The sequence below is a fragment of the Diospyros lotus genome, chromosome 1 (genome assembly GCF_014633365.1).
Source record: "Diospyros lotus cultivar Yz01 chromosome 1, ASM1463336v1, whole genome shotgun sequence".
Classification (NCBI taxonomy): Eukaryota; Viridiplantae; Streptophyta; class Magnoliopsida; order Ericales; family Ebenaceae; genus Diospyros; species Diospyros lotus.
The window spans coordinates 46,984,923-47,000,300 of record NC_068338.1 but is presented as its reverse complement, the minus strand read 5'-3'; the positions used below and the strand labels follow the sequence as shown (position 1 = coordinate 47,000,300).

Here is a 15,378-nt window from a genome sequence, read left to right as displayed (position 1 = left end):
TTTGGAATTTGATTTTCCCAAAACCAGAGGCTTTTATATCTAAGGACTTGTTTGGAAGGGATTTAAGTAATGAAGTAAAATGGAAAGTGATATTTTTTTAAGAAAACTAATTTTTAATTTGAGGTTAAACTATAAATCATAGACAGGAGGTAAAATCTCCTTTAGTCCCCCAATGAAAAAATATTTACTCTATATATGACTATTTACTCTATGTAGGACCATCCTGACCCTTAGTGAAAAAATAGAGTATAATTAAGTCAACTAAAAAAAGATTTAATTATATAAATTTTAATTAAGTTAAATACTATTACACGTGACCTAAATTATATATGATTGCAAATTATTCTATAATCCGTTAATCCCCTTGTTTAACAAAAATAGTTAAAAATCAATATTATGAGAATGTGTCTATTAAGAGCATTTAAACTAAAAGGGAACATAATTTTAATATAATGCAAGCAATATGGTGCTATAATAAAGTCTTTATTACTTTTGGTGATGAGTCTATTTTAAGTTTTTGGAAGCTTATATAAAATAATACTAATAATTGATTGTAAGAGAGATATTGTTGTACCCTTCTTAATGAATGGATTGACAGCCAAAGCCAACATTTGTACTTCAGGTCATAAGGTTTGGGGATGTTATGGAAATTGCATTCAAAACTACAAGTATTTATAAAAGAGAATTTATTATAAATAAATATTACTATTTCAAAATCGTTTAATAAACCACTAGTATTTAGAAATTTCTTCTTAAATAGTGGTTTGTTAAAAAAGAAATATTTGTGATTGGTGAGAAATAGACAATAAGTTGATTATTCTCTACAAGAAGAATTTCATCATTCCAAATGACGAGAGTTTAAAATAGCCATCTTGACAATCTAAGACTCCAAATGAATTTCCCTAGCACACACCCACCCACTCAACAGTGAATTCTGATTGATAACCAAAATAGACAAAAAGAATGTTAGGTAAAAATGGATACATATGTTCCCGGACACTGTTTCATGCTAAATTGTTCTACAATAATAATACTCCTTGTAACTACAATTGGTTATCCCTAAACTACACATTTCCGTACAAAATCACAATGCTTCTGATTCGCGCTAAACAGAATAAAACTGCGAATAGAGATGGTCTCTAATCTTGTAGTACTCCTCGATTAAGGGCCCTTCAAGGATGATCTGTTGAATACCAGCACCACCACCCTGCACAACATGTTCCCCAACTCAACGATAATATTTGTTACTTCATGGATAGAAATGATTCTTAGAGATGATATAAATCATAAGAGTCTTATAAAAGATGATATCATGATAAGAATGTTCTACGAAAATTCAGGTAATATATCCATCTAATGGGATTAATGTTTGATATGTTGATGTAGAATTAATAGAAAAAAGAAAATGTGTACAATAAATTGCTCACCTTCTGAGTTGAATCTCCAACCTTGCGGATGGTAGTATATTCCCCACATCGTAAGGCTCCACCGCCAAATTCAACCTGAAAGGGAATGTTGTTAGTTATTGCATGTCAAACACCCGAATAATTTGTTTTATCGAATTTCAGTTAATGAACAAAGATTATGCAGTTGAGTGGGCATCCTGATAATAAATAAGTCCAAACCAAATAAAACAGATTCTAGAGAGAAGAAATTAAAGGTAGAGTAAAGAAAGGGTACCTGCACCCCTTTGCTTGATAGGAACTGCTTCAAATCTGCCAGTTTTATGTCACCAACAAAGACCGTCTTATGTGGTGGAGCGGGTTTTGATAGAGGAAGCAAAGAGAGCGTGCCACTCTCACTCTTCCCTACTTCAGCATCAATCCAAGCTACTTCATAATCTCCGAGCTGCGATCAAAATCATTTGTCACACAGAGAGAGAGAGAGAGAGAGAGAGAGAGAGAGCCTACAATTCTTTCTTGCTTTAACCACTCCATTTTTTGCAAGCAGAATACAATCCATTTTAGTTTACCATAATAATGCTTAACAAAATAGCTCAAAACCTCAACTACTTGCCCAAATTGATAAAAAAAAGTCAGTCATTTGATTAAACTCAAATACACCTACTGACCACAAAATACACAGTCCAACAGAAGTTCATATATCGTGAACTAAGCCAATTTTTTACTAATTTACCATTTCTTTTAAAAAAATTGACAAATTTGACCCTTCGTAAAATATTTACCTGAATATCACTTTGTCTGCCACCTGAGATGCCACACCGGAAAGTTGGTTAGTGTGTCTGCTTGTTAAACAGCAGGTTTTGCACCAACATAGGCCTGCTTGTGTAAAAAGCAGGTATAACCATAGACCAGCTTGTCTTATAATCGACTCTATTTAAAGCTTATCCCTCCAACAGTGAACTCCTCTCTCTCTCTCTCATTTTAGAAAAACTTGTCTAGCCACTCAAAAATATTGGTCTGACAATTGAACCTCTCCCTCGCTCATCTGCAATAATGAGCCTTCTGTCTCCATCTCTATCAATATACAGAAATCAAAGAAAGAGGGGAAACTAGTGGTGGTGGAGATGAGAATGAGATTATTCATACATGCATACATACATATAGACCGAGAGGGAGACCTCATGCTTGAATCCGGGTTGTTCTCTTTGTGTGTGAAAGTGGCTGGGCGAGGAAGTTTCTTGTGGTCAGATTGAAGGAAATGGCAGTCGATTCAAGGAAGCTGTCTAACAAGTGGATTTAGGCTTATCCCCGCTCTTTACACAGGTTGGTCTGTGTTAGAGGTGTAAAACCACTCATTTCATGTGTCATTCTGTATTTGCTAATCAGCCCCGGGTATCTTGGGTGCAAAGTGGTATTCAGGTAACTATTTTGCAAAGGGTGGTATTTTCCCTTTTTTTTTAAATGTGGTAAATTAGTGAAATTTCAAATAAGGCCGTGCCTTCAATAGGACCTGACATTCAATTCAACATTTGCTCGAATAGACCATTCTCTAAGATAAATAAAATCATATTTATCATTGTTAAACCGTGTTTCTTTAATTCTTTGTTGCCCTTAGCAAAACAAGCAACAAACCAACTAGAGAATAGCATGGTCGTCATAGTTAAACATAAAAATGCCAAAAACTTGTACCTTCTTAAAGAGCACATTACTCATCAGCTTCTCAGACAGTTGCACCTGCATTTCATATGAAGAGAGAAAATAAATCCCAGTTTCCAAATTAATCAATAAAATGTCTAGGTTTCCCAATTTATACCTTATATGCACACAAATCTGAAGTGACATCAATTGTTTCTTCAATTTGCGGAGCATATACATGGGGGCAAACATTTTTTAAGCAATGTTGCTTCAGATGTTCAGTGGCCTCTGCTGATCCATGCACCAAGACCTAAAAGAACAAAATGACAAATAATGAGATATAACTTGGAATAGAATGAGTTTTTTATCCCCACAGACCTGCTTAATTCACAAAGAGAAATGCCAATATTACTTTATTGTTGATTATTGAGAATAAGTTATAGTGTTGGGTTTGTGCCCTCGATTCCACAGCCCAAAGCACATTTTGGGCCTGTTATCTCTTGATGGGATTAAGCCTGTTATCTCTCCTATATATACAGAACATTTCGGTATATATTTGAAATCAAGAGAGAGTTAAAGGGAGAAATCATTGTACTAAAAAACAATTCCATCTTAGTGGATTCAAGATTCTCCATTCCATGGACGTAAGGTTATGTGGAACCACGTAAATCTCTCATTTTCTTATTCTTCTCTTTGATTCATACACATATATACATATATATTTATAAGTTTGGATTCAAATCATCACATATAGGATGAGAGGTTCAGAGCCATCTTACTTGAGTATACATATGCAAAAGTTGGATTGACCATGACCATGAGGGAGAAAAGAAAATCACTTGTTTCTCCCTCAACTCATGTTTATCCTCAAAACTTCTTCAACTTAATATAGAACCTTTTTTAGTGTTGATAGAAAACAGCACATTGCTGCTTTACATGCATGGCAACTTCAATGGTGGATTGCACGAACACCGTTGCATGCACCACACTATTATAAGAAACTGATGATGCAGGTGCCTTGTCTTGGTTATGAAGAGAAACTATCACCTACTTTTTCTTTCTGCTCAGCTTCTTCTATTCTCTTTCCTAATAACAATTTCACAGGAGAAAAAAATATACATACAAGCTTTAATGGAGCCACATGGGCCAGAATTGATTTAATTGAACGGCCATCAGAACGGCCCTCAAAATCCATGTATATCAATGAACACTTCACATGAACCTGACATACCAAAAACATGGTAAATGTAAAATGCAACTTCAACCAGTAGAAAAAATCATGACAATGCTGGTGTAAATCACAATATCCTATAAGAGAAGTAGCATGAAGGTTACGGATGGTGATGTCAAAGCTCACCTCTGTCTGTGGACTGTGGAAGTGCAAGGGGAATGACAACCCTTACAGAACATAAACTATTTGTAAATTCATGATTTGCAGGTTAATGGAGATTTCACACATGAAGTAGCACAAATATTGTCCACAATCCATTTTATAGAATTGACTAGCGTTTGGGTTATCGTGATGGGAATCGGGGCCAAATTGATCCCGCTTTAAGAGCTTTACAAGACCAAATTATTTTTACCAGAACAGGTTAAAATTTTGAAGCCAAGCCTTTTTTGGATAAAAATATCAGAACAAGAACGTCATGCAGAAAAAGCAAAGCAATTGAAAATGTTGAAATTGCTTTGACATACAGATAGAAAAATGCTGAGATTTCTACATTCTAGGAGATAAAAATCACTGGACAAGGAAGATGATATTTTAGAATATCGGACAATTTTTCACTTTATAAGTCTATTAAATTTAGTACATATCCAGCTATTCATTAGAAAATAACAGTAAAATTCTGCCCTTGTCTGTGAAAATGGGGATGAACAAGTGTCCAATCATTGCAATATACTCAACTGTAGAAAAATTGAATTAGTTTGCCCATATGCAGGGTAAACTAACTAAAAATTGAAGCTTGGCTTACGGTCAATTCGTTATATATGACTTTTGAAGGCGTGGTATCAAGTATCAAACTAGCTGATCCTTCATCGAGTTTTCCATCCAGATCTCCAACCTGCACAAAGGGTAAGGATGAAATACACACAAGCCAAGTTTGGTAATGCCAACCAAGGCTCTGTTTATGTCTAAGTAAAATATTTTTCAATCCAAAATGTTTTTATTTCATTTTCCACTGTTTGGTTTGCTAGTGAAAATATTTTCCAAAATTAGCTATATGTATATGCATGCATGTATGCATATGTATATTTATGTATTTATGTCTATATATACTTAAGCATGTACGTAAATGTGCATGCATATATGTTTGTGTACTTATACATAGATACATACTTATGTAAATGTGTTTTGATAAGGAAGAAAAGATAATTTATTAGTTTTCTGGTGCGATTAGAAAAATGACTTAGGGGAATTGAATTAGCAAGACATTTTTCTCCTCTTGATGTAAATTATTTTGTCATCCAAACATCAGAAAATAGGTCAAAACACTTTACCAAAAAATGTTTACGTCAAAACAAACAGAGCTTAAGTTCCATGTGCATTACTAGGAGCAGCTACAGGTCAGGCGTGGACCAGGGCACCTTTCCCTATTATGGTATGTAGGTTGGCAAGTTGTCTTTGGATCTTACACAGGATCCTCTTCTATAAACATATTTACTAGTCAAGACAAATAATTTGCCACCGTCCTTGATATTTGCAACCTAGCCATCAAATCATTCTTGAGTTATAATTCTCTTCACGCTAGAGGTTTGTCCAGTCCTATGCATGTGCAAAAAAGTACAGATTTTTAAATGAAAGTTCATTGGGTGACATTTAACAATTACACTTTACTTTTTTAATTTTTTAAGGTAAAATTAAAAAAAAAAAAAATGAATCTTGGTGTAGTAGTAAAGTTGTTTGAGAAATTAGTTAAATTTAGAGGTCATGAGTTCAAATCTTATTAACATAATTAATTTATTTTAAGGAAGAAACATAAAGGATATTTTAGAAAAATACTAAAAAAATTCTCATTCACTAATTGTTGATCGAACCAGATAGAGTCCACCAGTTCAGATGAGATCCGGCTCATCGAGGTATTGGAAAATTCAAAAGGTCATTAACCGAAAAACCTTTTTTTACCCATCAATGTCTAGCTCATCCTGGCACTTGAAAGTCCAAAATTTCATTAATAGAAAAACAGAAAAGACAGTTGTTAGCCATCGATGTTAAGTATGAGACTCCCCTTTCTTTGAACCCAAACGCATCAAGTAAAACCAATCACCCACACTAAAGAGATTAAACTGTTTAGCACTGAAGTAAAGAAATTAAGTACCACACTTCGTGCAAACAGAATAACTTGGGCACTAACCTGCATGGCTCCTTGGTCCATGTCTTCCTCTTTGATTATGTAATCATCTGGATTGATGGTTTCACCAAAGTCATCCCATTCAGAGGAGTTTTCATAAAAGGGAAACATTGGAGCAATACTGGAGGAAGGCAGAACAAACCCATCAATAAAGATGTCCCGGTATGCACCAGAGTGCCGACCAACAACTGCAACAGAATGATATCAAATTTACTTGGCCAGAAAGTAAGACATCGGGGGAAAGAAAGAAAGAAAGAAAGAAAGAAAGAAAGATTGGGGGGGGGGGGGGGGACAACTTGGTGCTATGAAATGGATTAGCATTGGGCAAACTAATCCTGCATATGTACTGAATCCAAGGCACATATGTGTTTTGATATATACAATTGATGGCTAATGTCAAAAACAATATATATGCTGTCTTATTTTCTTATGAAGAAACTCATGAGCATACCATCTGATAAAGTGCGAGTACTGCTAGCATCAACAACCATTGCATCACCCATAATATCATCAGATCCATGGGATGCTTTTGATTCCTCTTCCTTGACAAGGCTAGCTTTTAAAGCTTCCTCCTTTTTTATGCGGTTTTGCTCTTCTTCATAAGCAGCTAACTCGTCCCCCACCAAAGGAACCCTCTTGGACATGGTGACTTTAACAGCTTTAGGAGGTGGATCAGCCTGAAGCATGCGGGCTAATGTACCAAACTGCTTACACAGTTGAGAAATCAGTAATATTGCAAAAGAGAAGATGATAAATAAACACAACCTTTATTGCTGATTATCACATGACTGCCAGTTGTATTATCTTTTCCTTCCCCCCTTTTTTATAACTTAGGCTGACAAGAAGACCAATAGACACACCTATGGGATGAGTTAATGTAATGGAAGAAGGTTATTGCCAAAAAAAAAAAAAAAAAAAAGATAAAGGAAGACCAAAGAAAACTTGGTGGAAAACTTTAAGACATGACAAGAGATATAATAACCTTATAGAAGATATGGTCATGGATAAAAGATGCTTCGAGAGCTAGAGTCAACATTGGGCTTGATTTTCTTTTTCATTTCCCTTGTCTCAAAGTGAGGAACTACCTTAAGTATGGTACACCGCATCATAAGAGATTATCAAATATCTTTTCATCTAAGGTGACTTGGTTACGATGTTCAGACCAAAATTTGGAAGGCTAAAACGCAATATACTAGAAACTGATCAAACCTTGGGCTTCTGAAATGAGACCTTAAATTATCAAAGCTTGAGAGGCCTAATAATGAGATTCAACATGAAGAAGACATGAGCATTTTTCATGCAGCTATATTACTATTGATATGAGGAGTTGCAGGCATAAAACTTCAGAACTGCAGATACTTGAAAACTGACTAACTAAAAGGAGTCAAATATACCTGCCCTCTTTCTGTAAAAAGCACAAGATTCTTGGCATCAGCAGCCCACTCGACAAATATGTCATGAGAGGAACCTGCCTCCAAACTGGCCATAGATGCTAGAACAATCTGGATATAAGGTGTATTAATTAATGGTACCAGAAATAATAAATATATAATAATAAAAAAAAAACTCAACAAAGACAATCTCATCTTCAAAGTGGCCAAACCTTTGGACTGTCTGGAACTTTCTCCAGGTCACTCTTGTTGATTAAGAGAGTGATATGCCTACACATTAGCACAAAAATGTTTCCTTTAAATAATATATCAGAATTCAAGTATTACAATATAAAGTATGCTCAACAACCCCCCAAGGGGCAAGAGAAAGATCAGCTCACAAAAAAATCTAGAAAAGGCAAGTAGTAAAATCAGAAAAAAAAAAAAAGAAAGAATAAATGCCTCTTACTTTAGAAGGAAAGCATTGTCACGAGTGTGTTCAAATGACTTTGCTATAGTATCACTCATCCACTCAAGGAAACTCTTCACGTAATCAATTGTGCTTGATGCAACATAATTGAGGAAGAAGATGGGATAAGTCAAGTGATTCTGGGCCCAATACTGCAAATTTTGGGAAGAACTAGTATATAATTTTACTGAATAATAACATAAAGAAAAAATTTACAGCATATCAAAAACTGACCTGTTCCAATATTAAAAGTAGCTCTAATACACGACCAGCAGTGTCAACGGGTAGTAGTACATTGCCCTCTGCTCTAAGAGTCTTCAGAATAACATCTACAAACAGAAAGATATATGGAACAAGGAAAGAGAAGAAACTATAACTAAAGACACCAAAACAAGAATCTAGTGACCAATTGCATGACAGTGTCAGGGAACACATGCACATAAACTTTGGAAAAGAAGAAGTGCAGAAGGAAGCAGGAGCATTAGCAAAAAGTGCAAATTTTATTAATTAATGAACCAATTAAAATGGAACGAAAAAAGAACTTTGAATTACCCAGAAATTCTTGATCCCTCTGACGTCTAGAAGGCTGGTTATTTAAAGCATTGTAGGCATCAGTTATTAGAACAGCAGGTCGGACAAATGATTCTAGAAGAGTTCCATTCAAATGCCTGGTAAAAAATCAGGACAGTAAATTTCTTGCATCGCAGATGGTCAAATATTGTAAGCACATGAAATATTAAGATGAATGAATTGTTGCTTGAAGACCTTTCTTTGCGATGGTTGAAGTCAACAGCATAGATAACATCCTCCCCATCTTTTGTAATCCTCCAAACAGTACCGCCCAATAGATGACCAGCAACATGAGGAGCAATAACTATTCCTTCCCCTTTCTCTAAAATAATTTACACAGACAAGTTGGCCAGTGTGAGAAAAATTAAAAAAGTCAAAAGAAACCCAAAAAATCAAATAAACTAAAATAAAAAGGGCCTTTGCTGATGCCATCTATACTAAAAAACGTTGGGTCTGTCCTGTAAAAAGACGGTCCTAAAACGATAACAAGTAGATATCAAGCCCAAATCCACTAGGTGTTTTCAGCTACATGAGTTCTAACTCACCAATCATTTCTATCTATGGTCATATATTCTATTTTTATAAAGATACTCCCCCATCATCTAAAATTTTAATCATCTCAATCTTTTCTTAACAAGACTGAAGATTCATGTCCCAGAACCCAGTGAAGTTGAACATCATGTGATAAGTCAATTAGGCCTAAACATATGGTCAACCAAATAAGGAGTTAACCAGGCATATCTGCTACATAAGAACAACTCTCACAAATAACAAATCAGGCAATGCTCACATCAATTTGATACTCAAATTCACGTAGACCATAAAGGAGGAGAAACTTCGATGCAGATATGCACCTAAAACAGTGTCCCCCCCCAAACACACAAAAAAAATCATATGGACAAAGACGCACACGTACACAAATGGAAACAAAAAGAATGAAATTGGAAGGAAGATAACATGGCCTGTTTAATATTGCTAGTAATACACTTATCAAATATATATAGGTAGCAATAGTAGATACAAAACGAAATAACCTACCAGGGAGATGATAATTCTGGGAGTAGGTCAATCTGGTCACACCTTGGAAAGCAGAATCAATATCATCCAGTGAAAACAAATCAAATTCTGATACTTGCTGCAAAGAGACAAGCAATGAGGATTATCAGCATATTACATCCATATGAGAGACAGAATGTGGATGCGAAAAATAAAGTAAGCAGACATGCTAAACTTTCTATAAGTTGACAATACTTCTAGGAGCATATATAATAAGGTTATGCTGTATCTGGTTTCTAATCCTTCAAATGCTGATTTTTTCAAAAATTTCATGATATTGTAAACCTAACCAAATACATACAAAAAAATAAAAATAAAAAAGCATAGAATCTAGAAGAAAATGCCACTAATAACCTCAGAACATATGAAGGGAATAATCTGGTTAAAGGGATCTGAAAGGAAGTTCACATTAAGATTACGTGAAAACAAAAATATAAAAAAAACATTACCAGGATCCCAAGTACATTCTTCTTCTTCTCTCTGCAGATTTTTTTCCCTTTCTAAATTACTAAAATGGGCTTCAAAGAACCAAATAAGATTGCAGTAGCTGAGTTGTTTGCAACAATATATTTAGGACTCTAAAATGGTTCAAGTTAGTTGCCTCACTAAATGACCTAGAGGAATAACAAAAGAACAAAAAAGTACATTTACAAGGTAGTCCGCAATGGGCAAGTATATGATGCTCTAATACTTCAAACACCTATATTTATGATGACTTTGCCACATTGTTCGTGTCATCAAAGTGAAACAAGTGGAAATATATATTCAAAAGAAGAGATTTGTTCTAGATAAGGCTTCTAGTTTTGGATCAATTTGAATGACGGGAATACATACTAAGGCTTTGCAAATTTTGGATGCTAAAAATGTTTGTTAGGATCGTAGCAGACTGACGCATAGTAGCTCTTGCTTCCGTTGAATACAAGGTGCACATGATGTCATAGAACTCAATGATGTAGATGTCATGTTTTCTTCAAGCTATGAGTCTATCAGTAGCACAAACCAGTGTTATTAAAGGCCCAAGGCACACTAAGGGTGTTGGAGGTTTGGAGCCTAAGGCGCAAGGCGAGGCGCACACCTGATGTAACTAGGCACATGCTAACTAAAAAAAAAAAAGAAATATATATATCTTAGTTGAAGAATAAGGTATAAAATAGGTCGTAACTCCTAACAACATATTCACAAACATGTTATCAATAAAATTAAAAAATTCAACATATACTAATGAAAAGAACAATAAAAAATGCCAAAAGATGCAATTTAAAAGTGTTTAAGTCAATTTTAATTAAATTTTAAAACAATTTATAGGTCTTAAATTTTAATAAAGATTAACTAATTATACATTTTAAATAATCTAAAAATCATCATCAAGACCAAACATTTCCATATTTTTATCATTAGAAGCATCATCTCTAATATCTTCTTCCACATCATCTCTTTCTCCATCTTTCATCTAGTTCAAATTCAATTGGAGCATTTGAAGTAGTAGCCCTTTTCCCCATTGCCAAATTTGTAGTTGAAGCAATAAATTTAAACCCTAAACAGTAAAAAATTAAATAAAATAATAAACAGTAAAATAAAAACCCTAAAAAACAGTAAAATAAAAACCCTAAGCCCAAGGCGCCTTGATGGTCTGCGCATGCCAAGGCGCGCCTTTAATAACACTAGCACAAACTTTGCACTTTGGCTTCTACTATGAAAGTGAAATTCAAAATTCCAAACTACAATTATAATTAATCTTATCCCGTTATAAAACAGAGACAGAAGGTACAAGTGTACACATTGAACATCAAATGCACAAGTTTAGCTAATTTGCACTGAAATCAATATTTTTATCTACTTCCAAAACTGTTAGTGTTAGGCATGAAATTACTGCTTTTATTTAATGAGAGCATGACAATACCAGATGAACATTAATCTATTCTGCTGCTTCAAACTAAGAATAGTCCCACAAATAAATTAAGGAACAAATAAGATGCCTTGTTTAAAGTTCAAATTCCCAGGGTAGAGTTTCACCTTTCGCGATAGATACTGATCGTACATAGTCAGCAGGCCTAACCTATGCACAGGCTCTGTTGAATAAATAGGAGCGGAGAGTCCAAGTTGTTTTACAGCATATGGTAATGCACCAAGGTGAAGAGTATCTGGATATGATAGCAAGACTGCGTCTATGCTTGAAGCAACCCTGGAGAACAATCAAACTGTCTTAATGAAGAAGCTCCAACAAAAAAACAACCACAGGATTTAACCGTAGTAACATTGAAAATTTCTTATGATACACATGAAATTCATTGGTCCAACCAAGCAATCATGTATGCTCTCTGCATACGGGGTAAAGTTGAGCACATCCTGACCCTTCCAGTCTCAATACAATTGGCTGCATTGATTTTAGTATTTCTCTAGTTGAATTAACTCATCAAACACACAGATATGGGTTTCTTCCAATTTCAAACATCTAAGAGAAAAGGAAAAAATAGAACCCATCTGGAAAATCAAGAAAGCTCCACAAAAACAAAACAAAAAAAACTCGGCTTAGTTGAAGAGTTCACTCGATAAAACTCGAAACCCGAAATATTTCCTCCATATTTTTCCCCCAATCAGCAACCAAATGGGAAGATGCAAGGAAAATACGCAACTAGGTATATGAAACGGATGAAACAACTCCGAACCTTAGGGCAAGTACTAAACAAACAAATAATTGGGAGATAACAGATTTGGGAGTAATGGGGAAATGATAAGAGACTTGGACCTGGAGAGGGGTTCAAGGATGGAGGGATCAAAGTGGTCGTTCCATCCACAGTCGACGAGAAAGTTGAAGCCGTCGATTGAGACAACGTATGATAGCGGATTTTCGTTATATACTCCCGACAGTGGCTTCACCTGCACCGACGTTCCCATCTCTCTCTCTCTCTCCCTCTCCCTCTCCCTGCGTCTTCACAAGGTGTCAGAACCCAAGAACCCCCGCTACAGTAGCCCGGGGTTTGTAGCAGAATAAATTACACCATCCGCCCTTCATGTTTTAAGAAATAAACAAACTGCTTAAATTGATCACACTAAATAGATTTAAACAGCCAAACTCTGATGTTGCCAGATGGGTTATGATTTGACAATTTTTAAATTAAAAATGATATTTTTATATATTTTCCAAAAAATAAAAATTATAATTATTAGATTTTCACAGGGACCCCACAACACATTAATTCTACAAAAATTTTTTAAAGAAACTATGAAGGAATTTTAAATTTTTAGATACAACCATACATAAATTTTCAAACAAATACTTTTACTAAAATAAAATAAAAAGTGTTTCCTGTGGTTTAAAATATTGTTCTTTATTACATTATTATAATAAAAAAATTCATTCTATGTATTAAAAAATACATGTTATTTGAAATGAATAAAAATAAAACACTATCAACTAATTTTACAAGCATAAACCTTGTTTATCCCATAAACTTAAAAAATATAAAATAAATCGATTTCATATTGCTTTGTTTCATATTTCGAATGATAAAAATGAATCATAGTTTCGGTGACAAAATAAAAAGAACTCTAGTTTCAGTGGCACTTATAAAATTGTCTAAAATTAAATTTAATTTAGAAGCTTAAGATAAAAAATAGAACATAATCATAAGATAATGCAAAGCTAGTTGAATTGCATTGAAGAACTAGGGTTTTGATTATATTTGATTTGTGCGTGATCAATTTAAATAGTTGAAGAAAAATATAATTTGATTATTTTAAACTTGATCAATTTAAACAACAAATATTATTTTTTTCCTCATCATTAACCTCATAAGAGATCTCTATTTCAAATATTAAAAGTGATTGTATTTATTTCTTAAATCTCAAGGATGTATATATAATTTATAATGTTACAAAGAGCGTATTTTCTATATTTTCTAAAACTTTTTCGAAAAAGTAGAGAGGGAGATAAGAATATCAATGCAAATGAAACCACTATCCAGAATATATATAATGAAAATATATTATTACATCCTTTCAATCGACGACTTCAACTTTCTCATCAACTGTGGATGGAATGATCACTTCTATCCCTCCGTTCTTGAACCCTTCACCAGGTCCAAGTCTTTTATCATTTCCCATTACTCCCAAATCTCTGTTATCTCTCAATTATTTGTTTGTTTAGTACTTATCCTAAGGCTAGGAGTAGTTTCATCCGTTTCATCTACCTACTTGCGTATTTTTCTCACATCTTCCCATTTGGTTGCTGATTGGAAAAAAAAAAATATAGAGAAAATATTCGAGTTTCAAGTTTTATCGAGTGAACTCTTCAACTAAGCTGTTGGATGAATTAATTCAACTAGAAAAATTCTAAATCAAGGCAGCCAAGTGTATGAGACTAGAAGGGTCAGGATGTGCTCAACTTTACCCCATGAATTTCATGTGCATCATAAGAAAAATTGAAAGTTACTACGATCTCGCTCTGTGGTTGTTTTTTTGTTGGAGCTTATTCATTAAGACAGTTTGATTGTTCTCCAGTGTGGCTTCAAGCATAGATGAGATCCTGCTATCATATGCAGATACACTTCACCTTGGGGCATTACCATATGCTGTAAAACAACTTGGACTCTCTGCTCCTATTTATTCAACGGGGAAAATGCTAGAGAGCCCGATGGGTTTATCGAAAAGGGGTAAAAAGATCATTTTACCCCCACGCCTTGCTCTCCCCCTCCTCCTCTAATGGATTCCCCCCTGCTCTGCGCTGCATCGACTGTTAGCGAGGTGACGGAGGCGAGGCCGGGCAACTGCAGCGAGGCGTGGCGGAGAGGCGAGCAGCGGCCATGGCAGGCAGGGGAGACGCGCAGAGCGAGGGGGGACAGTGGCCCGCTTTGCAAATTTGCAAAGTGAGCGGAGGCAAAATCGTCTTTTGGCCCCCTCTCTGTGAGCCGTTTGGTAGGCCCGTTGGGCCCTGTAAAACGACTCATTCAACAGAGCCTGTGTTTAGGTTAGGCCTGTTGACTATGTACGATCAGTATCTATCGCGAAAGGCGAAACTCTCTACCCTGGGAATTTGAACTTTAAACAAAGCATCTTTCTTGTTCATTAATTTAATTGTGGGACTATTCTTTGTTTAAAGCAGCAGAATAGATTAATGCTCTTCTTGTTCCTTAATTTAATTGTGGGACTATTCCTTGTAAATATTATTTTTTGTACTTTTTGCTATTCCTCTAGGTCATTTAGTGAGGCAACTAACTTGATCCATTTTAGAGTCCTAAATATATCATGGCAGACAACTCAGCTACTGCAAGCAATCTTATTTGGTTCTTTGAAGCCATTTTAGTAATTTTGAAAGGGAAAAAAATCTGCAGAGAGGAGAAGAGAAGGATGTACTTGGGATCCTAGTGTAATGTTGTTTTATACTATTGCTTTCACATAATCTTCTTCATGTGAACTTCCTTTCAGATCCTTTTAACCAGATTATTCCCTTCATATGTCCTGAGGTTATTAGTGGCATTTCCTTCTAGATTCTATGTTTCTTAGTTTTCTGTATGTATTTGGTTACG

General features: G+C 34.9%; 1 protein-coding gene across 2 annotated transcripts; it reads right to left on the bottom strand.

Annotated features, from left to right (window-relative positions):
- Positions 1 to 814: 814 nt before the first annotated feature.
- Positions 815 to 12,868, bottom strand: LOC127812618 (cleavage and polyadenylation specificity factor subunit 2). Of its 2 annotated transcripts, XM_052353061.1 has the most exons (18): positions 12,600 to 12,868; positions 11,867 to 12,035; positions 9,836 to 9,932; positions 8,993 to 9,119; positions 8,780 to 8,895; positions 8,462 to 8,556; positions 8,228 to 8,379; positions 7,992 to 8,049; positions 7,783 to 7,890; positions 6,840 to 7,092; positions 6,392 to 6,576; positions 5,012 to 5,101; positions 4,162 to 4,260; positions 3,217 to 3,348; positions 3,093 to 3,137; positions 1,681 to 1,848; positions 1,428 to 1,502; positions 815 to 1,207 (listed from the first exon to the last, which is right to left on the bottom strand). In XM_052353061.1, the coding sequence occupies exons 1-18, from the start codon at positions 12,746 to 12,748 to the stop codon at positions 1,106 to 1,108; spliced, it is 2,220 nt and encodes a 739-aa protein (XP_052209021.1). In that variant the 5' UTR covers positions 12,749 to 12,868; the 3' UTR covers positions 815 to 1,105. The 2 variants fall into 2 exon arrangements, with proteins under 2 accessions (XP_052209021.1, XP_052209031.1); XM_052353071.1 differs by lacking the exon at positions 4,162 to 4,260.
- Between the last annotated feature and the right edge of the window lie 2,510 nt (positions 12,869 to 15,378).